The 27,555-nt window shown below is 35.8% G+C and overlaps 1 protein-coding gene and 2 pseudogenes across 1 annotated transcript; all 3 read left to right on the forward strand.

Annotated features, from left to right (window-relative positions):
• The first annotated feature begins 2,735 nt into the window (after nt 1-2,735).
• LOC113307225 lies at nt 2,736-2,835 on the forward strand (annotated as a pseudogene).
• Nucleotides 2,836-8,175: 5,340 nt separating this feature from the next.
• Nucleotides 8,176-9,969, forward strand: LOC113306273. Its single transcript, XM_026555231.1, has 7 exons — nt 8,176-8,182; nt 8,275-8,481; nt 8,577-8,650; nt 8,773-8,891; nt 9,235-9,318; nt 9,446-9,528; nt 9,913-9,969. Exons 1-7 carry the CDS (start codon nt 8,176-8,178, stop codon nt 9,915-9,917), a joined length of 579 nt encoding a protein of 192 aa, XP_026411016.1. The 3' UTR covers nt 9,918-9,969.
• Nucleotides 9,970-17,262: 7,293 nt separating this feature from the next.
• LOC113303630 lies at nt 17,263-18,384 on the forward strand (annotated as a pseudogene).
• Nucleotides 18,385-27,555: the final 9,171 nt, after the last annotated feature.

The raw sequence follows: 27,555 nt of genomic DNA on the forward strand, positions 1-27,555 counted from the left end.
TTCCCAATTAAGCACTAAATTTGTTTCCTTACACCTAGTCAACACTAATGTCAAATGATGCAAGCACTCATCGAAAGATGAACCAAACACTGAAAAATCATCCATAAAGACCTCTAAGAACCGTTCTACCATATCAGTAAATATGCTCATCATACAACGATGAAAAGTTGCAGGGGCATTACATAGCCCGAAAGGCATGCGTCTATACGCGAAGGTACCAAAGGGACAAGTAAAAGTGGTTTTCTCTTGGTCTTCTGGGGCAATAACAATCTGATTATATCTGGAGTAGCCATCTAATAAGAAATAATGACTATGTCCAGCTAACCTCTCTAGCATTTGGTCGATTAAAGGAAGGGGAAAGTGATCCTTCCTTGTGACCTTGTTCAATTTCCTATAGTCAATGCAGACACGCCATCCCGTGGTCACTCGGGTTGGGATTAACTCATTATTACCATTCTGGACTACAGTGATACCTGATTTCTTGGGGACAACCTGAACGGGGCTAACCCACTTACTGTCTGAAATTGGGTAGATAATACCCGCATCTAACAACTTAAGCACCTATTTTCGAACTACCTCTTTCATGTTAGGGTTCAGTCGACGTTGCATCTCCCTAGAAGGTTTGGAGTCTTCCTCTAAATGAATCTGATGCATACACACCGTAGGACTTATAACCTTAATGTCTGCTATAGTCCACCCTAAAGCTTCCTTATTGTCTTGAAGTACATTTACTAGCCTACTTTCCTGATCACTATCCAAATCGGAAGCTACAATCACAGGTAAAGTCTCATATGGGCCTAAAAACACACACTTTAGAGTATCGGGTAGTGTTTTAAGGTCCAACTTCGAGGGCTTTTCTAAAGAAGGAATTAGGGTAGTCTCAGAAACTGGTAATGGTTCGAACCTAGCTTTCCATCTATCAGTGTATAACACGGGGGTAGAATCTAATAGAGCATTCACCTGTTCAATAGTGTTATCGTCGTCAAAATCTAAACCAAAATGGGATAGACAACTTTCTAATGGGTCTTCAGACAAAATGTTTGGTAATGACTCCTGAACTAAGGCTTCTATCATGTGCACCTATTCAACACATGTGTCATCTAGCTCATGAGGATGCTTACTGACATTAAAAATGTTCATCTCCATAGTCATATTACCAAAAGATAAACTCATCACACCATTTCGACAGTTAATGATCGCATTAAACGTAGATAAAAATGGGCGACCTAAAATCACAGGTATCTGGTTCTCTGGGTCAGGGACAGGTTGGGTATCTAGGACCACAAAATCCACTGGATAAATAAACTTGTCGACCTCAATAAGAACATCCTCGATAACATCTCGAGGGATTTTAACAGACCTATCAGCTAACTGCAGTGTCATCTGAGTAGGTTCCATTTCACCAAGTCCTAGCTGTAAGTATACATGGAATGGTAGTAAGTTCACACTGGCTCCTAAGTCAAGTAAAGCTTTTTCTACCTGGAAGTTACCTATTGTGCAAGCAATGGTAGGAGAACCTGAGTCTTTGTACTTTGGAGTTGTGGTGTTCTGAATGATTGAACTTACGTGACTAGATAAAATGGATTTCTTATGGACGCTAAGTTTTCGCTTTCGTGTACACATATCCTTAAGGAACTTGGCATACGCAGGAATTTTCCTAATTGCATCTAATAAGGAAGGTTTATGGTAACTTGCTTAAAAACCTCCACTATGTCATTAAAGTTCGATTCCTTTTTTTGGTACTAATAGTGAGGAAATGGGGCTCTAGGCATAAAATCAGACCTTTCAGGAACCGAATTCACATCATCAGAAACTTTATCAGTCTCTCAGCTACTGGTCCTGAGAGGTGAGATCTGAGGGGTGAACTACAGTATGTTCACTATCGGGCATGGTTACCTTATTGTCTACAACTCTACCACTTCTAAGGGTTCTAACATTCAATTGATTCGATGGTTTTGCACCTAATTCATGAACTCCTCTAGGGTTGGGTTGTGTTTGACTAGGAAACTTACCTTTTTCTCTCAAAGAATCACTTATCAGACCAACCTGGGTTTTTAACTCGGAAATAGCCTGACTATTTTCTTGTCCTATCCTGTTACTAGCTTGTAGACTCTGTTCTACGGATAACTGAAATTTTGCAGTTTGCTGAGTTAACAAGGCGAGAGATTCCTCTAAACTTAGGATTTTCTTATCTGACTGATTCTGAAACTGAGCTAGTCCTGAAGGATTCTTAGTATAGCCAAAACCTGGGGGAGCATTAGAATTACTAAACTGACCTTGACTTTGGCCCTTAGACCACGAAAGGTTCGGATGGTTTCTCCAACCAGGATTATAGGTTTCTGAATATGGGTCAATCTTTTGACGGTTATCAAATCTAGTGTTATTATAAAGAGCATTGGCTTGCTCTTCAATATTCTGGCCTTCCCAAAAAGGCTCCACTCTACCACTAGTCTGGCCCACTTCTAAGCTTCTAACCTTTTTGCTATAGCAGCAATTTTGGCATCTGATTCATAGCCTCCTTCTACCCTATTAACGTTTCCTCTACTTAAAAGAATTGTTTTCTGGGGTGCCCTACTATTTTCCCATTGCTGGGTTTTTTCGGCGATTTCATTAAAAAATTCCATCGCCCATCAACAGTTTGGTTTTCAAATCCACCAGTGCATAGAGACTCAACCATGGTCGTTGTGGAATAATCTAAACCCTCATAAAGGATCTGAACTAGCCTAACCTTTTCTAAACCATGATGAGGACACTGGGATAATAAATCATTGAACCTTTCCAAATACCTATATAAAGATTCTCCCTCTTGTTGTGAAAATGTGCATATTTGCGTCCTAATAGACGATGTTTTGTGCCTAGGGAAAAACTTATTGAAAAAGGCAGATGTAAGTTGTTCATATGTCTCAATTGACTCGGAGTCCAAACTATATAGCCACGACTTGGCCTTATCTTTCAGGGAAAATGGGAATAACCTAAGTTTCAAAGCATCATCATCTAAGCCTCTAATTCTTAGAGTACTACAAATTTCCTCAAAATCCCTAACATGGTAATAAGGGTTTTCATTTTCTTTCCCTAAAATTGGGAGCATCTGTAAGGTCCCAGGTTTCAGTTCATAGGGTGCCTCCGTTTCAGCTAACTTAATACACGAAGGACGAGTAGTCCTAGTTGGATTCAACAAAGCTTTCAAAGTTGCCATTTCTGGCGCTATCGGAAAAGATGTCTCTCTCCTCAAAGGACGTTCAAAAACAGACTCTTCAAAAGTCGGACTTTCTAGATTAAGGTAATCGAGACGCTTCGAACTACTAGGTTTCTCTTTAACAAATCTACCTAGTGCGTCTCTTTTACGTTCAGGCATACAAAAAATAAGGAAGGGTAAGCAACACAATCAAGGCCGACTCAACCAAATCAAACCTATTGATTTCTAGCAAACAAAAAGCATGATGGCTCCACTTAGATTGTTTCTAGACCAGCTTCTAATCCTTCGAACGGGAATTCGTTACAATTTAAGCAAACCCCTCTGGAATCAATCCGAGTTAACGTAAGTTGAATAGAGGCGAGGGAAGCTCGGTGGAGCTTTGATACCCAAGGCCTCACCGGTATTACAAGGCGGCGCAGTCACGCATTCAACTTACAGAAACCGTCAAGAACTTCGAAGTATGCTTAAAAGAGTAACCAATATTTTTCGAATGACTTTCCTGTTAAGCTCGTTACCCTATCGGTCTCGTTCTAGTCAAAATTTTAGGCTTAGGTTCGCGTAGGTTACGTTTCCTAAAGCGGGCAAGAAGAGAACGGTGATGAAATCCGAACCCTTATCTTGTATGGCCAGGCCTTGCCCTTTACTAGAAAAATAAATGTCCGTATTCAGTCCTCAACATATATGCATACGAAGAGTCCAGTAACTCGCTGACAGGGGATTCAGTGTTTAGAATCTTACCTCCCGTTCCAGACGGGGATGAATCGGTTGTAGTCGACTCGGGCCACTGACTCCTGTCAGTGTACGAACCCAAGGTGCAGAGACAATATCGTAATTGTCCTCCTTCTCTGCAAACAGTTTATATTTAAAGTACCCTTCCGTAGGGTAATAAAAATAATGTCCCAAAGTCCAAAAGTCCAAAGTCCAAAAAGAAAGAAAAATTACAAAAATAATAACTAAGCTAATAAAAAAAAAAAAATATAAAATTGTTAAACTTCTTCTTTTGTTCTTTTTGCTTTAATCTTTAGCTCCAAGTCTTTATGAAATCACCAAACTCTTGGCTCAATTTTCTTTATGATCCAAACCTGTAGACACAAGATAAATACCCAAAAAAAAAAAAAAAAAAAAAAAAATAAAATAAAAAAATAAAAAAATAAATCTAAAACCCTAAAAAATCCGCGTCGGCGGCGCCAAAAATTGATGTGATTTGTAGATAGTGGTAAAAGTGGTTCGATTCTCAGACTTGAAGGATATTAATTAGACTTAAATTCTAATATTAAAATAGAAAACTCACTAAAAATTATAGCAAACTCAATCAAAGTTGATATCAATATTAAAAGAACACTGAGGCTAAGATTCCACTATTTTCCAAGTTCAAAGTGATTTAATCCAATATTTATATTCATGCAATTTTTTCGTTCAATTTGATTCTAAACTATTGCAACAAGTATATTCTCAAAATAACAAGTGTAAATCCGAAGCGTAGAACATCAAAAACCTAGGTCCAAGCATGTTATATCAAAAGAAATAACAATTGCTTAACAAGAATCAATCAAAAAAATTTCACTCAAGGCAAAACAATCATACAAATAATTGCGATAAATAAATAAATAAGAATATACCACGTTTTGTTGGAAAAATAGCTTCCTCTATCGCCTTAGAAATGGGGTTTAGCTCCTCGTATTAATCACTTGCTCAAAATACATGTTTGTTGCTCAAAAGTTGATTAAAAAGAAGAGAAGGTATAAAACAGCGTGTTTGTAACAGATATAATTGTTACAAACCACTGTTACAAAGTACCCTAACACAAAACTGTTGCGAACTCTGAATAATTGTTACAGAAATTGTGACAAACTGATTGAATTTGAAAGAAAAGGCCACGGATTCTACGATTGTCTCTTACTGCTGTTCTGAGTTCTTCTTCTTCCTCTCGCCTGTATCTCTGCAACTTGGTGTTTTTGTGCTCTGTTCGGTTCTAAACTTCCCCAAAGTGAACGTAAGTCTTCTATGAGCTATCCCAACTCCTTTTATATCCCACAGGTCGATTCCACTTCAAGAAATCTTCGGCTCTTCTTATCTTCCCTCCACCTCAAGTCTCGGGATTTCTTTCCCTGCCAAGCTTCTCTATGTCTTCTATTTTGTTGAAACTTCTTCTAAAGATAGCAGTAAATCTTGCAGAGTGCATATCCTTCCAATCTCACTACGTACCTTCCACAAATACAACCAAAAATTCCCGTAATATTAATCCTCCCCTGTTTTGACTAAAGTCCGTGTAAATTTCTTTTTATCGAGCCTCAAACACATACGAACCCTGTTTTGAAATATCCAGCCCAAACCAATCGAAATCCATGAGAAAGTCCGAGTAAAACTCTCTCTGTTTCCGTAAAATAGAAACCCATGATATTTGCCTCCCTGTTTCGACTAACACCGAGTTAACAACCCAAGTTTCTTGATTTAAACAAACATACCATGCATGTTTACTCCATTCAAGTACGTACCAACGAATTTCTCCGATTGATTCTCTTCGGAAGTTGCCCAGAGATTGAACCGTAAAATCTCCCGTAACTGGTTTTGTTTCCCGCCAATTCTTGTTTTTTCAAATGAAGAAGATGATCGCCCCCTATCCAGAGTAGGGGTGCGATTAGCAGCTGCTTGGAAATGGGATGCCCCTTAGTAATTAGGTTACCCCTTATCCAAAGTGAGGGTCCGAATAGCAAATGTCCTCCCATGAACGCAAAAAACACTTTTCGAGCCAATTTCGCCGCAAAATCTTATTTTTCCAAAAACATCTACAAAGACATAAAAATCCAAAATAAATACAAAATCGCACTAGTACAAACCTTCACATAGGCCACGTTTTTTGGTTTACAGCCCAGCCACGTTTCGGGTTATTTGTGTGGCTACTGGTCATCAGTATAACTATAACCACGTTTTGTGTTACCATGTAGCCATAGTTCGCCATTTGGTCATGGGTTTAATCCTAAACCCATCAACTGTAGCCATAGGGTATCGTTTGGTCATAGTTTTCAGTCTAATCCCATCACATGTAGCCATAGATGCCTATATGGCCACATTATATATTATGTATGTGTCGAAAGTGTAGGATGGCAATAGACACACCTATTAATCCGTGGCGGAAAGAGGATTTATTTAGCCACATTGGTTTTTTTATGTGTCCATAATATATGGTTTATTAGACACGCATGTACTAACGAATTGACACATTTTATCAAACATGACAAAAGATTGACATACGGTTACACCTTTTTTTTGGGAGGATTATGATATGGCTATACGAATAAGAAATTGTGACCATAGCGTCGGATCCATTAGACACATGATATTGAATTTTAACTTTTAAAGTACTAGCTCAAGCTCTGGTGTATAGAAGGACATATTACAAGTGATTGTGGCATCCAAGGGAATTGCAATACAGCGGGTACAGCCGAATGTTTTGGGAATTACAAGTGACTGAGCTTCATATTTATTTATTTCGATGATGTACCATGCTAGGTTTGAAGTCAGAACCCTCCCATAGCTTCTTGTTTCATATTTTGTATGCTGGTATACCATATTTGAAGTTTGAATCGACACTGAGCTTCATATTTATCGATTTCGATAATGTATCATGCCAAGTTTGAAGTCATAATCCTCTTAGAGCTTCTTGGTTCATAGTGTGTATGTCGTTATACCATATATGAACTTCGAATCAACATTGAGCTTCATATTTATTTATTTCGATGATATATCATGTTAAGTTTGAAGTCAGAACCCTCCCGGAGCTTCTTGGTTCATAGTTTTTATGTCGTTATACCATATTTGAAGTTCAAATCGAAATTGAGCTTCATATTTACCGATTTCGATGATGTATCCTGCTAAGTTTGAAGTAAAAACCCTCCCGGAGCTTCTTAGTTCATAGTTTGTTCTGCCATTATACCATGTTTGGAGTTCGAATCGACACTGAGCTTCATATTTATCGATTTCGATGGTGTATCATGCTAAGTTTGAAGTCAGAACCCTCTCGGAGTTTCTTGGTTCATAGTTTGTATGTCGTTAAACCATATTTGAAGTTTGAATCGACAATGAGCTTCATATATATCGATTTGGATGATGTATCCTTCTAAGTTTGAAGTCAGAACCCACTTCTTGGTTTATATTTTATACGTTGTTATACCACATTTGAAGTTCATGACCTGTATGACTAGTCAAAATTGCCTCAAGACCTATGTGACTAGTCGAAATTCAAATTGGAAGCATAAAGAAAAAGCAAAAAAGAAAGAACAAAGAAAACACACTTTCTTATTTTTTCTGCTTCATTCCCATATATGTTTGGATTTTTTTTTTATAATTGAAGGTCGATAATAATATCTTAAATTTACTGATATATTTTTTGGATTTTTTTCATACGGAAAGTTGATAATAAAATCGAATGCACGAGTTTGAACTAGCACAAAGAGAAACACACAAACTTCTCAATCCGTATGAACATCCTAAAGTTAATCTACACCGTCGCTTAATTTCTGCAATCCGTATGATCATCCTAAAGAAAATCTACACCGTCCAAATCATTTTAGATAAAACATCAAAAGTAAATCCTTTCACTTCACTTCCTTTCACTTACGTCTCATCTCTCTCTAATTTTCTCCGCCTCCCTCACTCGGAAGGAAACCCTAACTCACAAAATTCACTTTTCTCTTTCACCCTCTATGTGCAAAAACTAGTAGATCGATTATATCTCTGTACAAAAACTAGTAGATCGATTAGTCACAGTTTCTATAATGGTTAGGGTAGATTGGATTAGTACTGTTTTGTTAATTGCTTATCAGGAATTAGTACTGTTTTGTTAATTTGTCTCAAGTCTCAAGAAGAAAAGGAAGTTCAGTCCTGGAGGTCAATTTTGGCGACCGAATCGTTTTAGGGTTTTGAAATCGATCATACTTGTGAAATTATAGTTTACTATTGGGGGGAATTAAAGATAAATCATGGATGGTAAGATGGATTTCTTCCCCTAATTCTCAAATTTTCTTCGTTTTTTTTTCAATTTTTTTTTCAAATTGTTTTCAGTTTTACTCTACAGTTAGTGAAGTTGAATATTTGTATGCTTAAAATTGATGGATCTTGTTTGGTTTTTGTTTCAGTTGATTTAGAGCCAACAATGGAGGAAACCATTTTGGTAGGTGATGATTTAATGACAGGACCACCATCACCTATCATACCTCAAGAAATTGCTTCTCATGTTCTTGAAACTGTTGAAACTTGTGATGGGATTCTTAGGAATTTCTTCCTATGTAAGTTTATTTAAATGATTCTGTGAACTGTTTATAATTTTGATTTTTTTTAGGGGTTTAGGGTTTAAGGCTAATTGCAAATTGTCTTTCTCTAGGTTTGCAAATCAATGATATTGAACCATTTTTCCAAGATGAGATTGTTATATACAAACAATGTGTCGATAAACGGGTGAGGGATTTATGTTTTTTGTTCTAAATATGTCTTATTATTGCTTTGTTGAGGTTTTTTCAGTTCATATGTAAGTGAAGATTTTGAACACTGGTTTGTTTTGGTGTGTGGATTTGTTGCAGGATAAGATACTGAGGCAACGGCTTCGAGAGAGTGAACATAAATTGGGTCTTTCAATGCCATTAGATGATGCCAAAGATAGATCTACTCAACTTCAATCAAAGGTCACATCATTGGAGAGGTAAATCTCTTAAACATGAGATATGTGATGACAAAGATCTTCTGAGGTGTCTAATAGATGCACCACCATGCGTAATTACCATTGAACAATATGTTAAACCCTCTTGGAAAGTCAATCCGTTGAACTGTAACATAATTTTCCAGTCATATCAATGCTATTTGTCGCTAACATGTCAGTGCTAAATGAAGCTATGGGTATCAGTTTTGACCTTAAACTCTCTCGGCTGATTAGTATCCATCAGTTGCCCATTGAGGTAGAAGAGCATAGTTTACTCTTTACCATGATTACTTACATTTTTTCAAGAATCGTACTTGGTGCCAGGCTTAATCAAATCTTTTTACAGGCGCTTAATTCTTGCAAGTGGAGCTGAAGGGATGGACGGGTTTCTCCAGAGATGGAGTTTGCATGGACGCCTTGAAGACACTAAGTAATTGTTATTCTCCTCAATTTATCTAACCATCGTCTTTTGAAGTTTGTTTGTTGGGGTTGACCTCACTTAATTTTTTCTTTTCGGCGTTGATCGCCTAATTTTACTTGTTTTGGGTTCTCTGTAGAAAAATATTAGACTCTTTAAAGCAGGGAATGGAGAAGAGAGAAAATAAGGAAGAGCCAACAAGTTCAACCACCACTAAGAAAGGTTGGTTCTCTTGATAAAAACAACTGACAAGCTGTGTTACAGAACTCACTGAATTGTTATTCCTTGTCAGAAACTTGCATAGATTTTTTCACTGGCCATGTAAGCGATAGCTTTTGTGTTTATTTGGACATTCTACGTCTCAATGTTAGCTATAAACAGTTCATGCTTGGAGTTAATATGCGATTAACATTACGTCTAGGTGGAAGATAAAGGAACATTGCTGGGTTAAGTTTTCTATCTAAACATACTTGGTGCTTCCAATTTGTAAAAGAAGAGCGGTGTTATGTGCATCAAAGTGTATTTTCATTTGGCAAAACTGAACTTCCTTTTCTTCTTAAATTAACAAATAAAATTTACCATCTAATATTGGATTTTTTTTTGTAGTTTGATTCCTTACCTGGCTGGGCTTGATGCTGCTTCCCTCTCATTTGATTCAAGGACTTCAAGGTTGATAGGTTTTCCTTGATGTATTTGATTTTTTATTTTTCGTTCATGTCAAGGTTCATAATCTATTTTGTTGTTTTTTAAAATCTTTAGGAATTCTTTTGCTTTAGAAACTCATATTGTGCTTGTTCTGTTTTTATTAGTCTTGGCGAATGCGGTGCTTGGTTATTCCAGGAGACAATACAAAATTGCAAAAGTAAGTATGAATTTTTATGGCAATCCAGAAGATTAATGGATGAAGTGAGATTGAGTTGGATTAACTATTAAGCAATCCGGATGTTTATTTTAGTGTGTTTATTAAATCCCTTCGCCCTCAAATGAACAGTTTGTGGAAATAAAAATCGATTGAAATTGCTTTTATTTTTATTTTTATGGTTAGACATATATGTTACATCCTAAATCTCTTTCTTGCTACATGTACTGTTACTAGCTTATGATCAACATAATGAGAATGCCAAGACTAAGAAGAAGAGTAGGAGGAGTACTAACTAAAGCTTCTTATCAGTACTATGAGTAACAAGGAATCGAAAAGTAATATGTGGATTAGCAAGAGAATGAAGACTGCATTGCATGCTTGTTATTAAGAGAAGTAGTGGAGATAGTTTTGTAGTTAAAACGTTTTCTTTTGCATGTCTTGTGGAGTTGGTGTTTTTGTAGAGTTATGCTCACCTCTTTCCTTGATCATGATATGAGACGTTTAACATATTAATAAAAGTAATTGGAATCAATTTTAATTGTGCGATTAATCTATATCAATGGTTATTAATGAGTCACTGGCCATGTAAAAAGGTTTTTTATGCGTGTCTGAAAATAGAGATGAGCATGTTGCTACAGATTCAAAGTAGCTATAAGTTATGAATTCGACACGTTAAGAAAAATTAGTGTGGCTCTAAGGTAACTGCAACTCATGAATTGGCCATGATGAAATGAATTTTGTGTGTCCAATTGATGACAAAGGTCACGGATAAAATAAAATTCACGTGACTTTAAGGTAAACTTTAGCCACATATAATCAAATCGTATGTCTATAAGGATCCTATGGCCATGGTGATAGTGAAAATGCTTAACTACAAAAAAAAATGAGTACCATATAGACACGGTTTCAGAGTTATGGCCATGGTAAATCATATTTTATAGCCACTCAAAGTTTATGTAGCCATAGGGATACCTTTTTGTCTCGGCACCTGATGCCACATTTTTGGAGTGAAAAAAATCCATGACCAAAAGCCTATAGACACAGTGATTAAGTGTGGCCAATGTGAAGATTTGTACTAGTGTCGAGCGCTAACAATATACATAATTGAGAACAAAATAGACACATAAATGCGTCTATCAATTCCATTTCTAACAAATATGGCATCCTCATGGAACCGACCACAACAATGATCACAACAAGATACACCACAATCACAACCAAGAAACACAAGAATTCGTATGTCAAGTATACGATGGATGAAGGCGAGTCAATTTGTAGGAATTATGTGTTATATACATTAGATCAAATCATGGTATTTATCAAGAAAAAAAAACTTTTTATGAAAAGATTTTATAAAATTTTTGTGAAGAAACCGGTAACATCAATAAACATGATCCTGAAAGGTTGTCTTATCGTTTTCACCAATTTCAACATCCGTTAGTGAATATGTAGCTTTGATCATTCAAATGTAGCGCAACAAAAAAAACGTTGAAGGTGAACCGGAGGTGGAACGAAGATGTCAGGAAGAGTGTCAAAGATCCCACAAAACGAGTTTCCAACATGAAACTTGTTTCACCATTTTGAGGGTGCTTAACAAATTTAATCCATAATTGCTGGAAGGTAATCAAGTGCCTGCAAGATCACCACATGGTCCAATCTCATAGGATTTTCAGAATGGTGGGTCTGCTTCCTCAACTGAAGTAACTGGAACTATATATACCGGGTCTCCAAGTTGTCAGGAAAAACACAACTCTAATCTAGGCGTTAACACCAACGTCAATAAAAGAAGATGAAGGGGTCTGAAAGCTGTAAAAGCAGCGAGAGACGCATCCCAACGAGAATTATTAGAAGGAGGTTCAAATGAGTTCAACTATGCTGAGCACAAGGAATTAGATTTGAAGATAGAAGCAGATAGAGCCAGGGACCGTGGCTTTGATATAAAGCAACAACGAAAAAAGTCGCCTTTCGCGAGAACAATACTATAGGGATTGTAAGGTAAACAAGGTACTCTCCTTGAACACTTCAACAATGAATGCACGACAACTTGCTGTATGGATAAAGCAAATGGATATGGCGGAACAATAAGCCCCTCAACAAACTGGCTAGTATGAGGATGTGGAAGAAGTCGAAGATGATGCCTCATAAGAAAATGAAGATGAATACAGTCTTGATCACTTATTTTAATTCTTGTTTAATAGTTAAGTTTAATTTAAATGTAATCGTTTAGTTAAAATTACTTTTAAATAATTGCCTTAATTTTAATTTTAAGTGTAATCGTTTAGTTAAAAACAAACAACTTTAAATTAAATAACAAGTTAATTAATATAAACAACAATAATTTGAAAAATAACATCTATATGCCTCTGCCTCCCTCCGCGCATTTTCTGTTGCTTCTTTTAAAACCCAAAGGTGCTTAGTTAGATCTTCTCTTAGTTGTCCATAGATTCGCCGATTTTGAATTCCGTCAGTGGTAAGTTTATATTCTCTTGCCGGACGTCCATGTTGCACCAAAAGATTCGGCCTCAAATCTTCATCTGGAAAACTAGTCCAGGTTGGGTCACGTCTGGTTTCTTCAATGACCATGTTATGCAGAATGATACAAGTCAGCATAATTTTGTTCATTTCTTGAAGATCAAAAAAGCATGTCGTCCCAACTATGATGGCAAACTTCCTTTTTAGTATGCCAAAAGCGCGTCCAACATCTTTTCTGCATTTCATTTGTTGGGTGTCAAACTACTTCATTTTCCTCGAAGTCGTTGGTCCAAAACCTATTGGATTATAAGCTTGAGCCGTAGTTGACCATTCTGGATACACTCCATCTGCTAGATAATAACCCTGAGTGTAGTGATGACCGTTGATGGTGAAATTACAGTGCGACACAATCCCATGCGTAAGATCTTCAAACAATGGTGACTTATACAAAACATTGAGATCGTTATTTGAACCCGGGAGTCCAAAAAATCATGCCAAAACCAACAATCATAAGTAGCTGAAGCTTCCAAAATTACAGTTGGTTTTGGATAATGACCCTTATATTGGCATTGCCCATTCAACCGGACACGTATGCCACATCCAGTGCATGCAGTCAAGACTACCCAGCATTCCTGGAAAACCCCTCGCGGTGTTTTCTGCAGTTATTCTTGAACATCTTCCTGAGTGGGATTTCTTAAAAAGGTTGGATGAAAATGCTCGACTATTGTTTCGTAAAACAATTTGAGATAACTAAAGGTGGTTTTTTTTCCAATACGGATGTAATCATCCGTGGAATCCGCGGGTACCTAGTAACATAGTATACGAAGGGACGCAATGGCCTTTTGTTCGGGACTAAAGCCTCATACATGTCATGCATCATACTGATAATTAAATAAAGGTTGTACCTGACAAAGCTCGGCAATAATCCTTTGTGTCAAGTTGCGGCCCATGCAGAATCTTCGCTGAAAATCCTCATTGGAATAGACACAATCATGATTAAAATAATCATGCATCATCTTGTCGTTGTAAAAATGTCGATCTCGCCACGTTCATCTTTTAGTCTTAACTTCATATGGCTCTAAAGGCTTTGGTATGATCCCGGTTTGTAATTGCAACATAAATTTCGCCTTTTACTATCTTGAATTGCATCTTCATCCATTTGACGTAAAAACTCCATACACATTTGTTCCTCTTCTTCATACAACATTTCATCCATCTCAATATCTTCCTCAGAAGAAACTAAATTAGGATTCATGGTTGAAAATCGAAAGCAATTGAAATTAAGAAAAGATTGATCGAATGAAAGATTGTTGTGAATTTGTGAGATCAAACTCTAGTTATATTTATAGAGGTAAAAACTAGCTGTTCCGGTGACCGTTTAAAAATAGTCGTTGGCGATCTTGGTTCAAACGCCAGTATTTTACATAAACACGTCTGGGTGTTTCCTTCGAACGCCAGCGATAATGCTTCGTCCTGGCGCTTGTCATTCAACTGCCCACTTCTTTTCCATTATGCACATTCGCGTTTGACCATCCACTTGGCTCAACAAAAATTTTGTTTTGTACATTGCCATAGGAATTACCCTAATGGAATCGACGCAAACACATTTAGGCTTTATGGGGATTTGATTTACCAATTAATATTTTATAGGTGGGATTTGAATATGAAGATTTTGATTAGGGGTTACCTCCGATTTGATTAGGTTTCACTTTCTCCGTTTTATCTACTAATTCTACGAGTCATATTAAGTGCAAGTTTACATACTATCTACAGTATACCGAGTGCCCTATTTCTAGGTTGAGTTACGGAAGAGATTCGCCCAGTTCCTAACTTCCTATCTCCCATAGCAGCCTACAAGAGTAACATATTTCATTTCACCCGATTTGGGATGCACTTGAGCAATGACTATATCTTAAAGTAATCGTTGGGATCAAAAAGAAAGTAGTCTGTTGGCGAAATTTTTTTTGTCGTACCATAAAGATTTTACCAAGGTGCGACAGACTGACTCTATGCTCAGCCGCACAGTTAAAGTCAGGCCGCACTATTTTATTTCCGATAGTCATTTGTCAAACCACTTGGATTGTCAAATTGAAAAACATGGTTTTTCTTCTTTTCTTTTTTTTTTTCCGAAAAAGAGGCAAGCCACAATTATATTCATCATAAGAGTCTGATTCAAGATCAGAAGCAATTACATGACTGACTTGATAGTATCCAACAGTTATAATAAGTTTAAACAGACCACATTGACATCCATAGTCCCAGACCCAATCTGATAACCAATTCCTATCATTCCTAACCAATTCAGCTGTAACAAGACAAGTTTAAACGGATTTGGTTGGATCAAATGAAATACATCCAAACCATATAACAACTCTAAAATCATTAGAGATGTTAGGATCAAAAACAGGTGACATAGGTATGCAAGGATCCATAGATCCGACCAATTGTCGATTGTTTTTTCAAAATAACAGTAACAAAGATAACAAGTATAATCTAACATGGTTATAACCTGGCTGAATCGGTCTGGATCGGCATCGAAATCGGTCTTTGTGTCTTAGGTGTCTTTGTAGAAGCTTATGTCTGTAGAGAACATGTTGCTGCTGGTGTGAGAATCTGTAACAGAGTCAGGATGACTAGAGAAGATCTTTACTGCTGCTGCTGGTTTACAATAGTAAAAGAAAAACCCAATCAAGAGAACACCTAAATTAAAAAAAAAACACAGATACAAGGAAAAATATTTAAACTAAAAAAAAAACTAGATTCAATTAAGAATAGAGGAAGACTAATAGAGGTTGTTGGAGAACAGAACCCAAATAGAAGAACTCGATTCTCAAATAACAAGCTTTGGTAACCTAGAACACAGCAGAAGAAGCTTTTTGGATAGAAACCCAAAAAACCAAAAACTAACTAAAATTACAGAGATGAAGTAGGATAAGATATTAAGGTTAGAGATGAGATTGATCTGCTTAGATCAGCTCCAAATGAGCCGATATGAGCAGTGCGGCGATTAGTGTTTTAGGGTTTTTGTTTTTCTTTTTTTTCCCGAAGAGAAAGTAGAGAGAGAAAGTCCAACAACTATTTTTTTCTTGGAGACATGGCTAGTCCTTTGAGTTGCGATTCGGTACATATCAGCCTTGTGACTCAAAGTTTTAGAGAAATTGGGTCAATTGTCCAAATATTTTTAAAACATGGTTCTAATGGGAGTAAAAATTAGTATGATTGAAATGAACACCAAAAAAACATCAAACATGAATCTGGATTCATTCAGGCTTAAACTTAAAAAATAGCGAGGATGAAACTGGATGCATCCTGATATAAATTAAAAATAAGAAAAGATATTTCAAAATGGGTAGGATGAAACTCTTTACATCCTTGCTATTTTTATGTTTTCGTCCATTTAAACAGTATCAAATTTTACAAGTCTTTTTCATCCAGGAATTGTCGTTACTGGGTTAATTGACCAATTTTGTGACAATTTTACAGGTGACGTAGAATAGGTCTGGGAGACAGCTATCTGAATTATAATATTAATTTTTAGGTATCCTATATTTTGTATCATGACCAGATATATTTTCGGAACCTAAAATCTGCTAAAAGCATGGGTCATAGGTAGTGTCCAAATGAGACTAACTCCTCTATTTTGAATGAGCACTTAATTAAACCCAAAATCAGCCACATGACCCAAAATTGATAAAACTCTCATAGCCTAAAAGTTGGGACCTCACTGAAATTCTATCCTTCCATGACTCGTAATTTTGTTTCTTTACTTATATCTAAAATCTGCAGCGTAATCGGAATCTATCCTGTGTCCGAAAATGTACCCAAAAACTATACCTTAATAGGCAAATTTATGTATTCATGCTGGTCAAAAATCTTGATCATGGTGTAAAACCGGCATGTAATATAAGATCGCATTGTAATACAAAAAGTAGCATCTTGACCCAAAATCTACCCAAGAAGTAATGTCCACCGTGATCCAAATCTGGCCTTAGCTAGCCATACTAGGAAAGCATTTATACTACAACCATAGTTTATGGTGCTCTATGATCTAGAGATTTAGTTCCCGAACTGGAGAATATGCAGTCCTAAACTCGTAAAGGCTCAAACAGCACTTGCCTTGTGTATACTCAGGTAATGCGAGCATGTATGAGCCTCGTTTAGTTATAAACATTTACATGCAAAGTAATGATGGGAATGAAACTAACATTAATTTACATGCAAAGTGATGAACTGATGATAGAAATGAAACTATCATCCCCGTACTAGGTATGAGCCCGTATATTTTATTGTTGTTTCCAAATCTATATAAGGGAATGCAGGCATGCATGGACCATCAAAGAGTTAAGATCACTTGCGTTCTCAAGCGTAGACACATAAAGAGAAACCACATGTTTCTTTTGACCTAATTTCGAATTTCCAGGCTTTTACAGCCATATAACTGTTCAATCTCATATGGAACTCTTCTTTATGCATGTTAAACAGTTCAAGTGGGGGCAACCTTGCTACCGATCAAAGGACATACCAAGAAGCATAAGTTGACATGTACAGTATCCTTAGCATGTCTCATTATCCTCACATTCTCTATAAAGAGTACCACTATCGTCAGTCCTAAATTCAAACTAAGAAAATATATACTCTTATTACAACTTCAAAACATTTCAAAACCTCAATAAAAAAAGAGTTGTCTATAATTCCCTTTTAAGCTAAAGAGATGGAAGCAAGAGAAGGTCAGGGATTTGAGCTCACAGAGCTGAAGTTGGGTATTCCTGGTGCTTCTTCTAAAAAACTAGCAATGGAGATCGTTAAAACTGATAAAAGTAAGAAAAGGGTATTTTTGGAAATCATTCCAGACGAAAATAGTTCCTCATCCACCGTGGAAAATAGTTCCTCAACCACCGTGAGTGATGGTAAGAATAATCATGAAAACAAGATTCAAATAGTGGGATGGCCACCGGGAAAAAGGAGCAAAGGAGTTCGTGAACAAGATGATTCATTGCCTAAAATGTACGTAAAAGTCTCCCTGGATAGTGCACCATATCTTAGAAAAGTCGACTTGAATATCCACAAGGAGTATTCAGATCTTGCACAAGTCTTCGACAATATTTATGGCTGTTATAATTCGGATTCTGAATACATATCGATTTATGAAGACAAAGATGGAGACTGGATGCTTGTAGGAGATGTTCCCTACAAAATGTTTATTGAATCATGCAAAAGGTTAAGGATTATGAAGAGATCAGACGCCAACTGTTTTGGGTTGCAAGCTTGATGAAATTATTCTTATGCGTACAAGTACAACCACTGGTTGTTGAATTAAGTTACTGTAAAATGATGATTTATGGAAGCCGTTCATGAAGGTGACTCAGATGTTATATTTAAGCAACCGTATATATATGATTCCAGATTGGGCATAATCCTACGTGCATCCGGATAAACAAATGCATCTATTATCAAGAATAAACCTACGTGCTTTCCCGATGTAAGAAGATAAATGCATCCGGGATATAGGTTATAAGACAGTAACAAACCTACGTGCTTTCCCGACCTTGTGTCTCATGCCATCCATTTTATGATATTATCAGCAATCAATGTTTTTATTTATAAGATGTACATCCATTATATGTACCACGAAATGTCATCGGTGATTTAAGGTTTTTGTAAAAACTGTTGAATCTTCAAGCAAATCCCATAAATTGAGCGAAGTCGATCAACAGCTCGGCTACAGCAGTAAGAATCTATATTTGTAACGCTGTTGTATCTTCAAACAGACCTGAGTGAGGGTGTGAGTGAGAGAGAGTGGAGTGCGCAAATGTTTTGTGAGCTAGTGTGTCTAAACTCTGCTGTGAAATCTAACTGATCTCTAGATAGTTTCGAATCCAATCTTCTGCGCGAAAGAACTCAACATCACATGCTTCACATCATCCATTTCGTTCTCGAAGATCACATCATTCCCTCCAAATTGACCAACATATGGCTGCTGGAAGTAGCCATAGTTTCTTACTTACTGGATGAGTGGATTTTGGTCTCCAATTTCTTACCTACTGGATGAATAGATTTTGGTCTCCAATTTCTTACTTACTGGACGAATGGGTTTTGGTCTCCAACTTTTGATGGTAGAGGCCCAAACTAACAGAGCCAATAAAACGATTCAGATCCTGATAGACAAAGTTGCAACGGATTAGAAGATGTGATACCAACTTGCCTTTAATTTCTTAGTTGAGTAACCATATGTTCTTTTCTGTAGGAATTACTGGCTAGTCCAGTTTTAGCAGACCCAGTTAATGGCTAGTCTATTCATGGAAAAGATTTACTCTTTAGTCCAAAAACATGTTTTTGGACTAGATTATTTACTCTCTAGTCCAAAAACTTCGAGGAGACTATAAAGTGTATTTTATAAATTCCTAAAACATCATTCCAGGTCTAATTAGTTCAACACATGTAAATGTTACTAGTAGTATGTTACTACATACTAGTAGTATCAATACGGTGATACTACATATTAATATGTACTGTACTAGTAGTAACAAAAATATCTTATTGTTACTAGTAAATTATGTAACTACTTTACTATACTAAACTAGTATACTAGTATACTACTATAGTATAGTATACTAGTAAACTAGTAGTAACTAGTACTAGTAGTAAAATATGTAGTATCAATACATAACAAATTTTTTTTGATATGTAGTATCAATACATAACATACTACATATCAATATGTAGTATCAATACATAACATATAATACATATCAATATGTAGTATCAATATATAACATACTACGTATCAAACATACTACATATCAATATATAACATACTACATGTCAATATGTAGTATCAATACATAACATACTACATATCATTATGTAGTATCAATACATAACATATTACTACTAGTATAATCAGTATGTAGTATCAATATATAACATACTACATATCAAATATACTACATATCAAATATACTACATATCAATATATAACATACTACATATCAATATGTAGTATCAATACATAACATATTACTACTAGTATACTACATACTACATATGTTATTACTACATACTACATACTAATTACTACTAGTATATTACATACTACATATGTTATTACTACATACTACATACTAGTTACTACTAGTAACTAGTATACTACATATGTATTATTATACGTAATGTTATATACTAGGGTTAGTAGAGTAATTTTACTCTTTTCAAAACTTTTTTGGACTAGGGAGTAAATATTTTTTGGCGCTGGACTAGCCAGTAACCCGGGTCGGGTTTTTTGGACTAAACAGTAAATCCCTCTTCTTTTTTTGGAGTCCAAATTTGTGCACCCCTCTAAAATCGGGGTGCATACTCGGGCCCCTCTAATTGAGTACTTGAGTTAGTAATGTAATTTTATTGGTCTGTGTTTTGTTTTGGGCACTTACCGTGGGATTGTCAAGAAAAAAGAAGAAAAAGAAATAAAAAAAACACTTAAAATATTAAAATGTTATAGGGCCTATGACCCACGAATGTACGGTCCATTAGATGAATATGTTTTCCCTTTCATGTATATAAGAGAACATTATACTTATGTAATATATTGATGTCTCAATACCAAGTTCTTATGAATATGTTTTCCCTTTCAATACCAAGTTCTTCTCCTTCTCTATCTCTTGCTTTAACCTAATTGTTACTCCAAAACGTTATCATGCGCGATGCTATACTGCAAGCTAGATTGGATCGGTTGATTTTTTTCTTCTACATGCATGATTTACATCAACACAGTTATGCAATAATCGTCAAACTAATGTTGAAATCGCTGGAATCAAATCAGCTAAGTTGGATCTATAATTTTTTCTTCTTTTTTCTATGATTTTGATTTTGGATATCTATGGTTTCGATTTTGGCATAACCATCCAATATATTTGTTATTGTGTATAGATTAAATCTGATCTGTGGTTTGATTTGTGAATACATTTTATTATGCAAATACATTGTGTATTAAAATATTAATATATGTGTTGTATTTTTATGCTGAGATCTAATCAAGTATACTAATATACTCGTTATATGTTTATTGTGTGATCTACTCACATCGATGGGAAACCACAGTTCCTTCGGTGAGATATCCTTGTGAAGGAGAAAGTAAAAGTAAATCCGCTGAAAAAGACCGATCCGACCCGGCCTGCCCTGTCCCAACTCGGGCTGATCCGACACGGCCTATCCTGTTCCAACTCGGGTTGATCCAACCCGTTTCTGGTGTCCTGTTCCAGTTCCGTTTCTAGTGTCCTGTTCCGGTTCCGGTTCTTCTGCACGGTCATCTCCTCGATTCCGTAAAAACCAGAAAATCGTTTTTTCCCATCTAGAAGTAGTACTATTTTTCCATATGATTTTGTCTGATCCCTGCAACGAAAGCTTTATGTGTTGGAGCATTGCTCGGTTGAACCCACCAAGCGTTGGTATGTCAAGTTTGGTTGTCATATTAAGTTCACAAACATGAGTTGCTTGATTACATTACTAGAATCAACTTCGTTAGACTATACTAGGAAGTCTAGAAATGTTAACAAAAACTCATGTTACTCTGAAGAACCCGAAGACGTATTGACATCAACGAACACATCATCCTTCTGTTCAAGGTTAGTAATACAAGACTTGACTTATTTTTCGTTTCTATCTGCATTGCTTTCAAGTCATTATAATATGCAAAGTTATAAATATGAATCTCTATCACTAGTGACTTGATCATTATATTATGGTCAAAGTGTCAAGGAAGTATATACAATTTGTGTTACAACTTTAGTAAATGAGAATACGAAGTATAACATTTATCTTCTGAACTTCGTATATGCAATATAACCCTGTGGGGATTTTAATAAGGTGCCACACTTTCAATTTCATGTTTAAGAAAGTGCCATCGTTTTTTTCCGAATTTATTTAATGCCACACATTTGACTTTATCCGTCCCGTTTTTTTAAGAAACATTTGACATCTGTTAGTGCATAGATGGCAGTTATCTAGCTTATCAAAAGACATCTACGCCCTCGAATCATCTCACTGTAACTGAGTTAAATCAAGTCATCATAGCGAGTCATTACCAAGTTAACTCGTGAGTTAAATTAAAGCTAAATCAGACATCAAATGTAACTCCCAACAAAAGTCATGAACAACAAACTTGTGGTACTCGGTCTCTTGTTATGAGCTTAAAATTCTTTGCAATTGTTGAACGTGATTAGTAATGCAGATCCAGCGAATTGGTGGTGTTAGTTACTGCAAACAGTTTATTGGAGAGAAAAAATTGGTTGTGAACTTTTCACAAACATCTGATGTCCAGATATGATCAAGAGGTGCATTTCAAGTGTATCAAAACCTTTTATAACTTTCTTCACCTGCAAATGGAATTTAACAACAAAACATCTATCCTAATACTACCATGGGTATAAATACTCTTCAATCGCTATCTACATCCTCTTCACAAGATACCCACTAAGAAACAATTCAATTCAGAATCAACAAAATACTCCTCTAGATTGCCTTCCACTAATCACAATCTTCTGACATTTGGGCTTAAAAAAAGACATAGCTATAAGGACAACCAACCAATTCGTCTAAAGAGGTAGATTCTCAAGAACATGTTCAACTGCGGTTTTAATCAGTTCCGATATCACCTGCAATGACAATGGAAACCACAATGAAATTACATTTCAATTTCAGCTCACAATCAACTTAGAGACAACAACAATAAGTAATTAAGAATTATTTCATATGGCCAGATCTTAGTGAGCTGTATTAAACTAAGTTAACTTTTTGTTTTTATGAAAATACAACCTGTGATGGATAATAATCTTTTATTTTTCTTCTTACCAATTCAGATCGACGTTTTGGTCGATAGTTCTCAGAACGAAAAGAACTCATCATCAATCCAATACCAACTGTGATTCCTATATAAAGACCAAAAAAGAAAGACATGTTCTGATTTTTTTTTTATGGTCTAGCTTCAGTGTAGAGCTCGGAGAAGAAGAGAAGAGGGAGGCGATGGTTTTTAGGTATATGGGAAGGGTAACATAGTAATTTTGATGATATATTGACTGGTTTCAACAAGATTGACCAATTGAGGTGGGTCATAACGGTTGTGGAACTTTACATATTTTGAAAAAAACTATGGCACTTTCTTACATCGGAAAACCAAACTGTGGCATTTTATTAAAATTCCCTAACACTATCTCTGCAATTTTTCACTAGATTGTGTGATGAACTTTGAGTTGATTCCATGCCTAGAAAACTATGCTTAACTACATGAGTATAAGGAAGTAAACTTGTGAAACTTGTATCATTTTTTAAATGGATCAAAAGGATTTGGCGGTCCGATTCCTATTAGGGATCTCTAGCAGGACCGATCCCTACTTTATGGATCACTTGCAGGACCGATCCTTAATCGCAACTGTATTTCCGGTATCCTTAGACACTTTAAGGTTTACATGGATCTCGGAATACAAGTTGATATTTTGGAAAGTTCACTATGTCGATATTATGAGTATTTGAACATGTGCTAAAATCTTATGTATTTATTGTTCAAAGATAATCCTTTATACTCAGCTCGATGAGATCCTGAACTGAAATGTTTTAGAATCCTTTATTTGGGTTTTCAAATTTATATGTCTTTAATTTCCCAGTAAGTAAATCATATATCTGGAGAATATATTAATAAAATATACTTATATGTTAGATAATATTGAGTTGTCATCCATGAGAGATTTCGGTGTATTGGTTGGATATTAGTTGGAATTCAAAAAAATTGAAACTTGGTATTTATTGCATATCTTTTGTTATTTAGGTTCTGGAAATTCGTTGGTGGCCAATCTACCTTGGTCTATAAATAGTAAAGTTCGTTCATTTTGTAAACTTATCCAGACACGCACATTTTATTTTGTAGTCATCGTGATAGATGATTGATTTTATTGACTAACTGTAGTTGAACCATTGGTGGGAAACTAGAACCATGTCGTTATTTTAGTTTTCGATTATTGATTTTATCTACTAATTATAGTCGAACCTTGATATTTACTAGTTTTTTTTTTATTCTGTGGTTCTTAGTTCACTCGAACTAGATCAAGGATGGACAAATTTCAGATATTCTTTTAGATCGGAAGACAGACTTGTGATCATCCATTGTTAACAGACTCCGTTCTATGCGTCATTCATCATAAGGGAATCAAGTCATTGTGCAGGTAGATTGAAGACCGAAGATTTTAAGATAAGAAGATTTCTTATTGGTTTCTGATCTTTGTGGTATACTTCGTGCAAACTTGATTGGATAGGATTCGGCATAGCTTGTTTATCTTGATAGACATCTTATACCTTGTCGTATAGATCGATGATCTATCATTTGGTGGTCCTTTTCAGAATCCGAATCTGATAAGTTCAGCTAAGATATGATAATCAAGATAATAAAGATCTTAGTTGATCTGAACCGATATAAAGGATTTTATATTATTTAAAGGGCATAGATTTTGTATAACTCAACAAAATATCTCTGATTTAATTATTGAGATTTAGAGTAGTTACCAGATATAGATTAGTCCTTTATTTTGTAGGAATATGTTCCAAAGGATTTGAGAGCAAGATGTCTTCATATAAGGTGAATCAACTTAAGATAGTGTACCTTATCTTAAGATCTAAGTGTATTGACTAGATTGGTAGTAGGCACATGGATACTTAAGGAACTAGGTAGGTTGAAGTTTGGTAGTGGTCTTTGTATAACCTCTTATTTTGAGAGTATTCAAAATTGGACTAGGTCCCGGGGTTTTTCTGCACTTACGGTTTCCTCGTTAACAGAATTTTATGTAATGTGATTTAGTTTTATTTCCGAAAATTGTAACTACTGTCTTAGTAATTATAATTAAATGAAACAAGTCAAGTGCATGTGCATTGCACGTCGGCAAACAACTGTCTTTACATACGAGTGCTTTGCATTTTGGAATTCCAAACCTCAAATTAGCCAAAGTAAAACAAAAAAAATAATCGTTAAATGGAAGGCGTGGAAGAGAATGTAAGTCGACGAAACACCTTGCAGAGTGATGAAATCCTATATTAGATAAATTTTTCCTCTTTCTTATACTGTTGTTTGCAATAGTATATTGTGGATCTAGTAGGGATTGACCTCCAACATGTATACGTAGAAGAGAATGATAGGTTAATTATTTGATAAATCTGAGAACACTAAACTATAGGTATCACAGTCACACAAATAAAAAGTAAAAAGATAATAGGTGAAAAAGCGGGGGTCTAACAACCACACCCAATATTTCGTTCGGAAATCTGAATAGAAAAACTCCAATATACTTTCAAGAGAATAAACTAGACATTCAGACTTAATCTAGAGAAAAGTATATCAAAGAGTTTATATCTCAATTTCTCAATTCAATATGCAATCAACAAATAGGAATTTGCGAGCCCGATTTAATAAGAGAAATAACTTGAACGGTACCAAAGACCAATGTTCAAGTGTCAATCAAATTATATCAACAACCAAAGGTCGGATTATCTGATTGATTGATCTTAACGCATAGCCTGTGATATTTCTATTATATAACAAAATATAATTCGCAAAACAAATAACACAGACACCAGAATTTTGTTAACGAGGAAAACTGCAAATGCAGAAAAACCCCGGGACCTAGTCCAGCCTTGAACACCACACTGTATTAAGCCGCTACAGACACTAGCCTACTACCAATGAACTTCAGACTAGAATGTAGTTGAACCCTAATCAATCTCACACTGATCAAGGTATAGTTGAGCTCTCTCTGAACCCCAAAAGGATTCTACGCACTTGATTCCCTTAGATGATCTCACCCATAACCAAGAGTTGTTACGACCCAAAGTCGAAGACTAGATAAACAAATTTTTCTCACACAGAAAAGTCTGTTGGAATAGATAAATCTGTCTCCCACAGAAATAACCTACGAGTTTTGTTCCGTCTTTTGATAAATCAAGGTGCACAGGAACCAATTGATAAACCAGACTTATATTCCCGAAGAACAGCCTAGTATTATCAATCACCTCACAATAAGCGAAACAAGATATTGTGGAATCACAAATGATGAGACGAGGATGTTTGTGACTACTTTTAATCTTACCTATCGGAGAAAAATCTCAAGCAAATCTTAGCAAAGATAATACTCAATCACGATAGTAGAAATAAGATCAGAACACGCAACTACAGAGATAATAGTTGGGTCTGTCTTCACAATCCCAATGAAGTATGTAAGTCGTTAACCTACAGGGTTTCGTGAAAAACCTAAGGTTAAAGGAGAATCGACCCTAGTCGCAACTAATATCACACAAGAGGTGTGGGGATTAGGTTTCCCAGTTACTAGAGTTCTCCCTTATATAGTTTTCAAATCAGGGTTTGCAATCTTAGTTACCTTGGTAACAAAGTATTCAATATTCATCGTTAGATGAAAACCTGATTAGATTCAAGCTAATATCTTTCAACCGTTAGATCGAACTTAGCTTGTTATACACAAATGAAATGCACCTTCATTTAGGTTTGAGTAACCATACCTAAACGTGTACACTAGGTTGGCTCAACAGTAGTTAACCGAAGTTAGCTATATGAACACTCTCATATCAACCTTATTCATCTTAACCACAACTAGTTCAAATGACTTAAATAAAACTAGTTATAGAGTTGTTCAATTGCTATATTCTCATAGAAATATAGAAGAACACAATTGAAGCAAACTCGGTATGATTTACTTGAATCAATTCATGAACATCACAGGCACGGTTTGCAAAGAATGCATTCCTTATTATATAAATGTATTAGTTCATGAACAAACCGATTTTATAACTTTAACCACTCAAGTATGCAAACGGGTACGCATACTTAAAGTAGCCGGTCTGAGTTTGGGTTCACCAATATGCAAACGGGTGCGCATACTTCCAACACAGAAGAAATTTCTGGACCCAAACCCTTCGCCAGTACGTGTACGGGTATGTGTACTTAGGTACTCGGAATTCCACAACTAACAGGTACGCATACGGGTATGCATACTATATTTCCAGTCATGGATTACATACATGCAAGAATGCATACTGTGTTTATAATCCAATGATGGTTAAGTGTTCTAAACTCTATTTCAATTATTGAAACTTTCTTATAGGATGACAATAGCCGGTTTCACACACTATTAGCATCAAAGCAATTTTCAAGTTATTGAAATAACCATAACGAAACATTCCAAGTTTACACCAAATGATTGTATCACACAAACCATGTAAGATGTTACTCGACGATTTTCACATGATCATCTTTTGACTTTCGTTAAGAATATATGATGAACTTGGTTGAAGCGAAATCTTACCAACACATATTTCGAGAAATATGTAAGCGAGTTAAACTCAGCTCGAAATCTCAAATGTGCATAATCGAATACCATATAGTAATACGAATTTTGTCTTAATATATGAGATAGAGTAGAAATAGACTTTCCAAGTGATATATGAGTTTTAGTCTCCACATACCTTTTGTTGATGAAGTTCCACAAGGTCTCCTTAGTAGTTCTTCGTCTTCAATTGGTGAATGTCGTGAAGTCTAATTCTCAACTACACATCTATCTTAGTCTGAGACATCACTATAAGTATACTAGAAACCAAAACTTATAGTTTTTATCACTAACATTGACAAACAAGCTTGAGATAGCAATGCTTGAGTTCGACCGAGCAGTGCTCTAACAATCTCCCCCTTTGTCAATTTTAATAACAAAACTATCAGTACGTATGGACTACAAAATAAATAAACTTTGTAGCTTCTCATCCAAATGCTTGATCTCCGTGGTTCTTCAACGTTACTCGAAATCTTTGTCACTTCCAAGTACTCCAATGATTCTAAATGTGTTCTACTCAGCATCATAGTTGTTGAAGACAATTTC

The sequence above is a fragment of the Papaver somniferum genome, chromosome 8 (assembly GCF_003573695.1).
Source record: "Papaver somniferum cultivar HN1 chromosome 8, ASM357369v1, whole genome shotgun sequence".
NCBI lineage: Eukaryota > Viridiplantae > Streptophyta > Magnoliopsida > Ranunculales > Papaveraceae > Papaver > Papaver somniferum.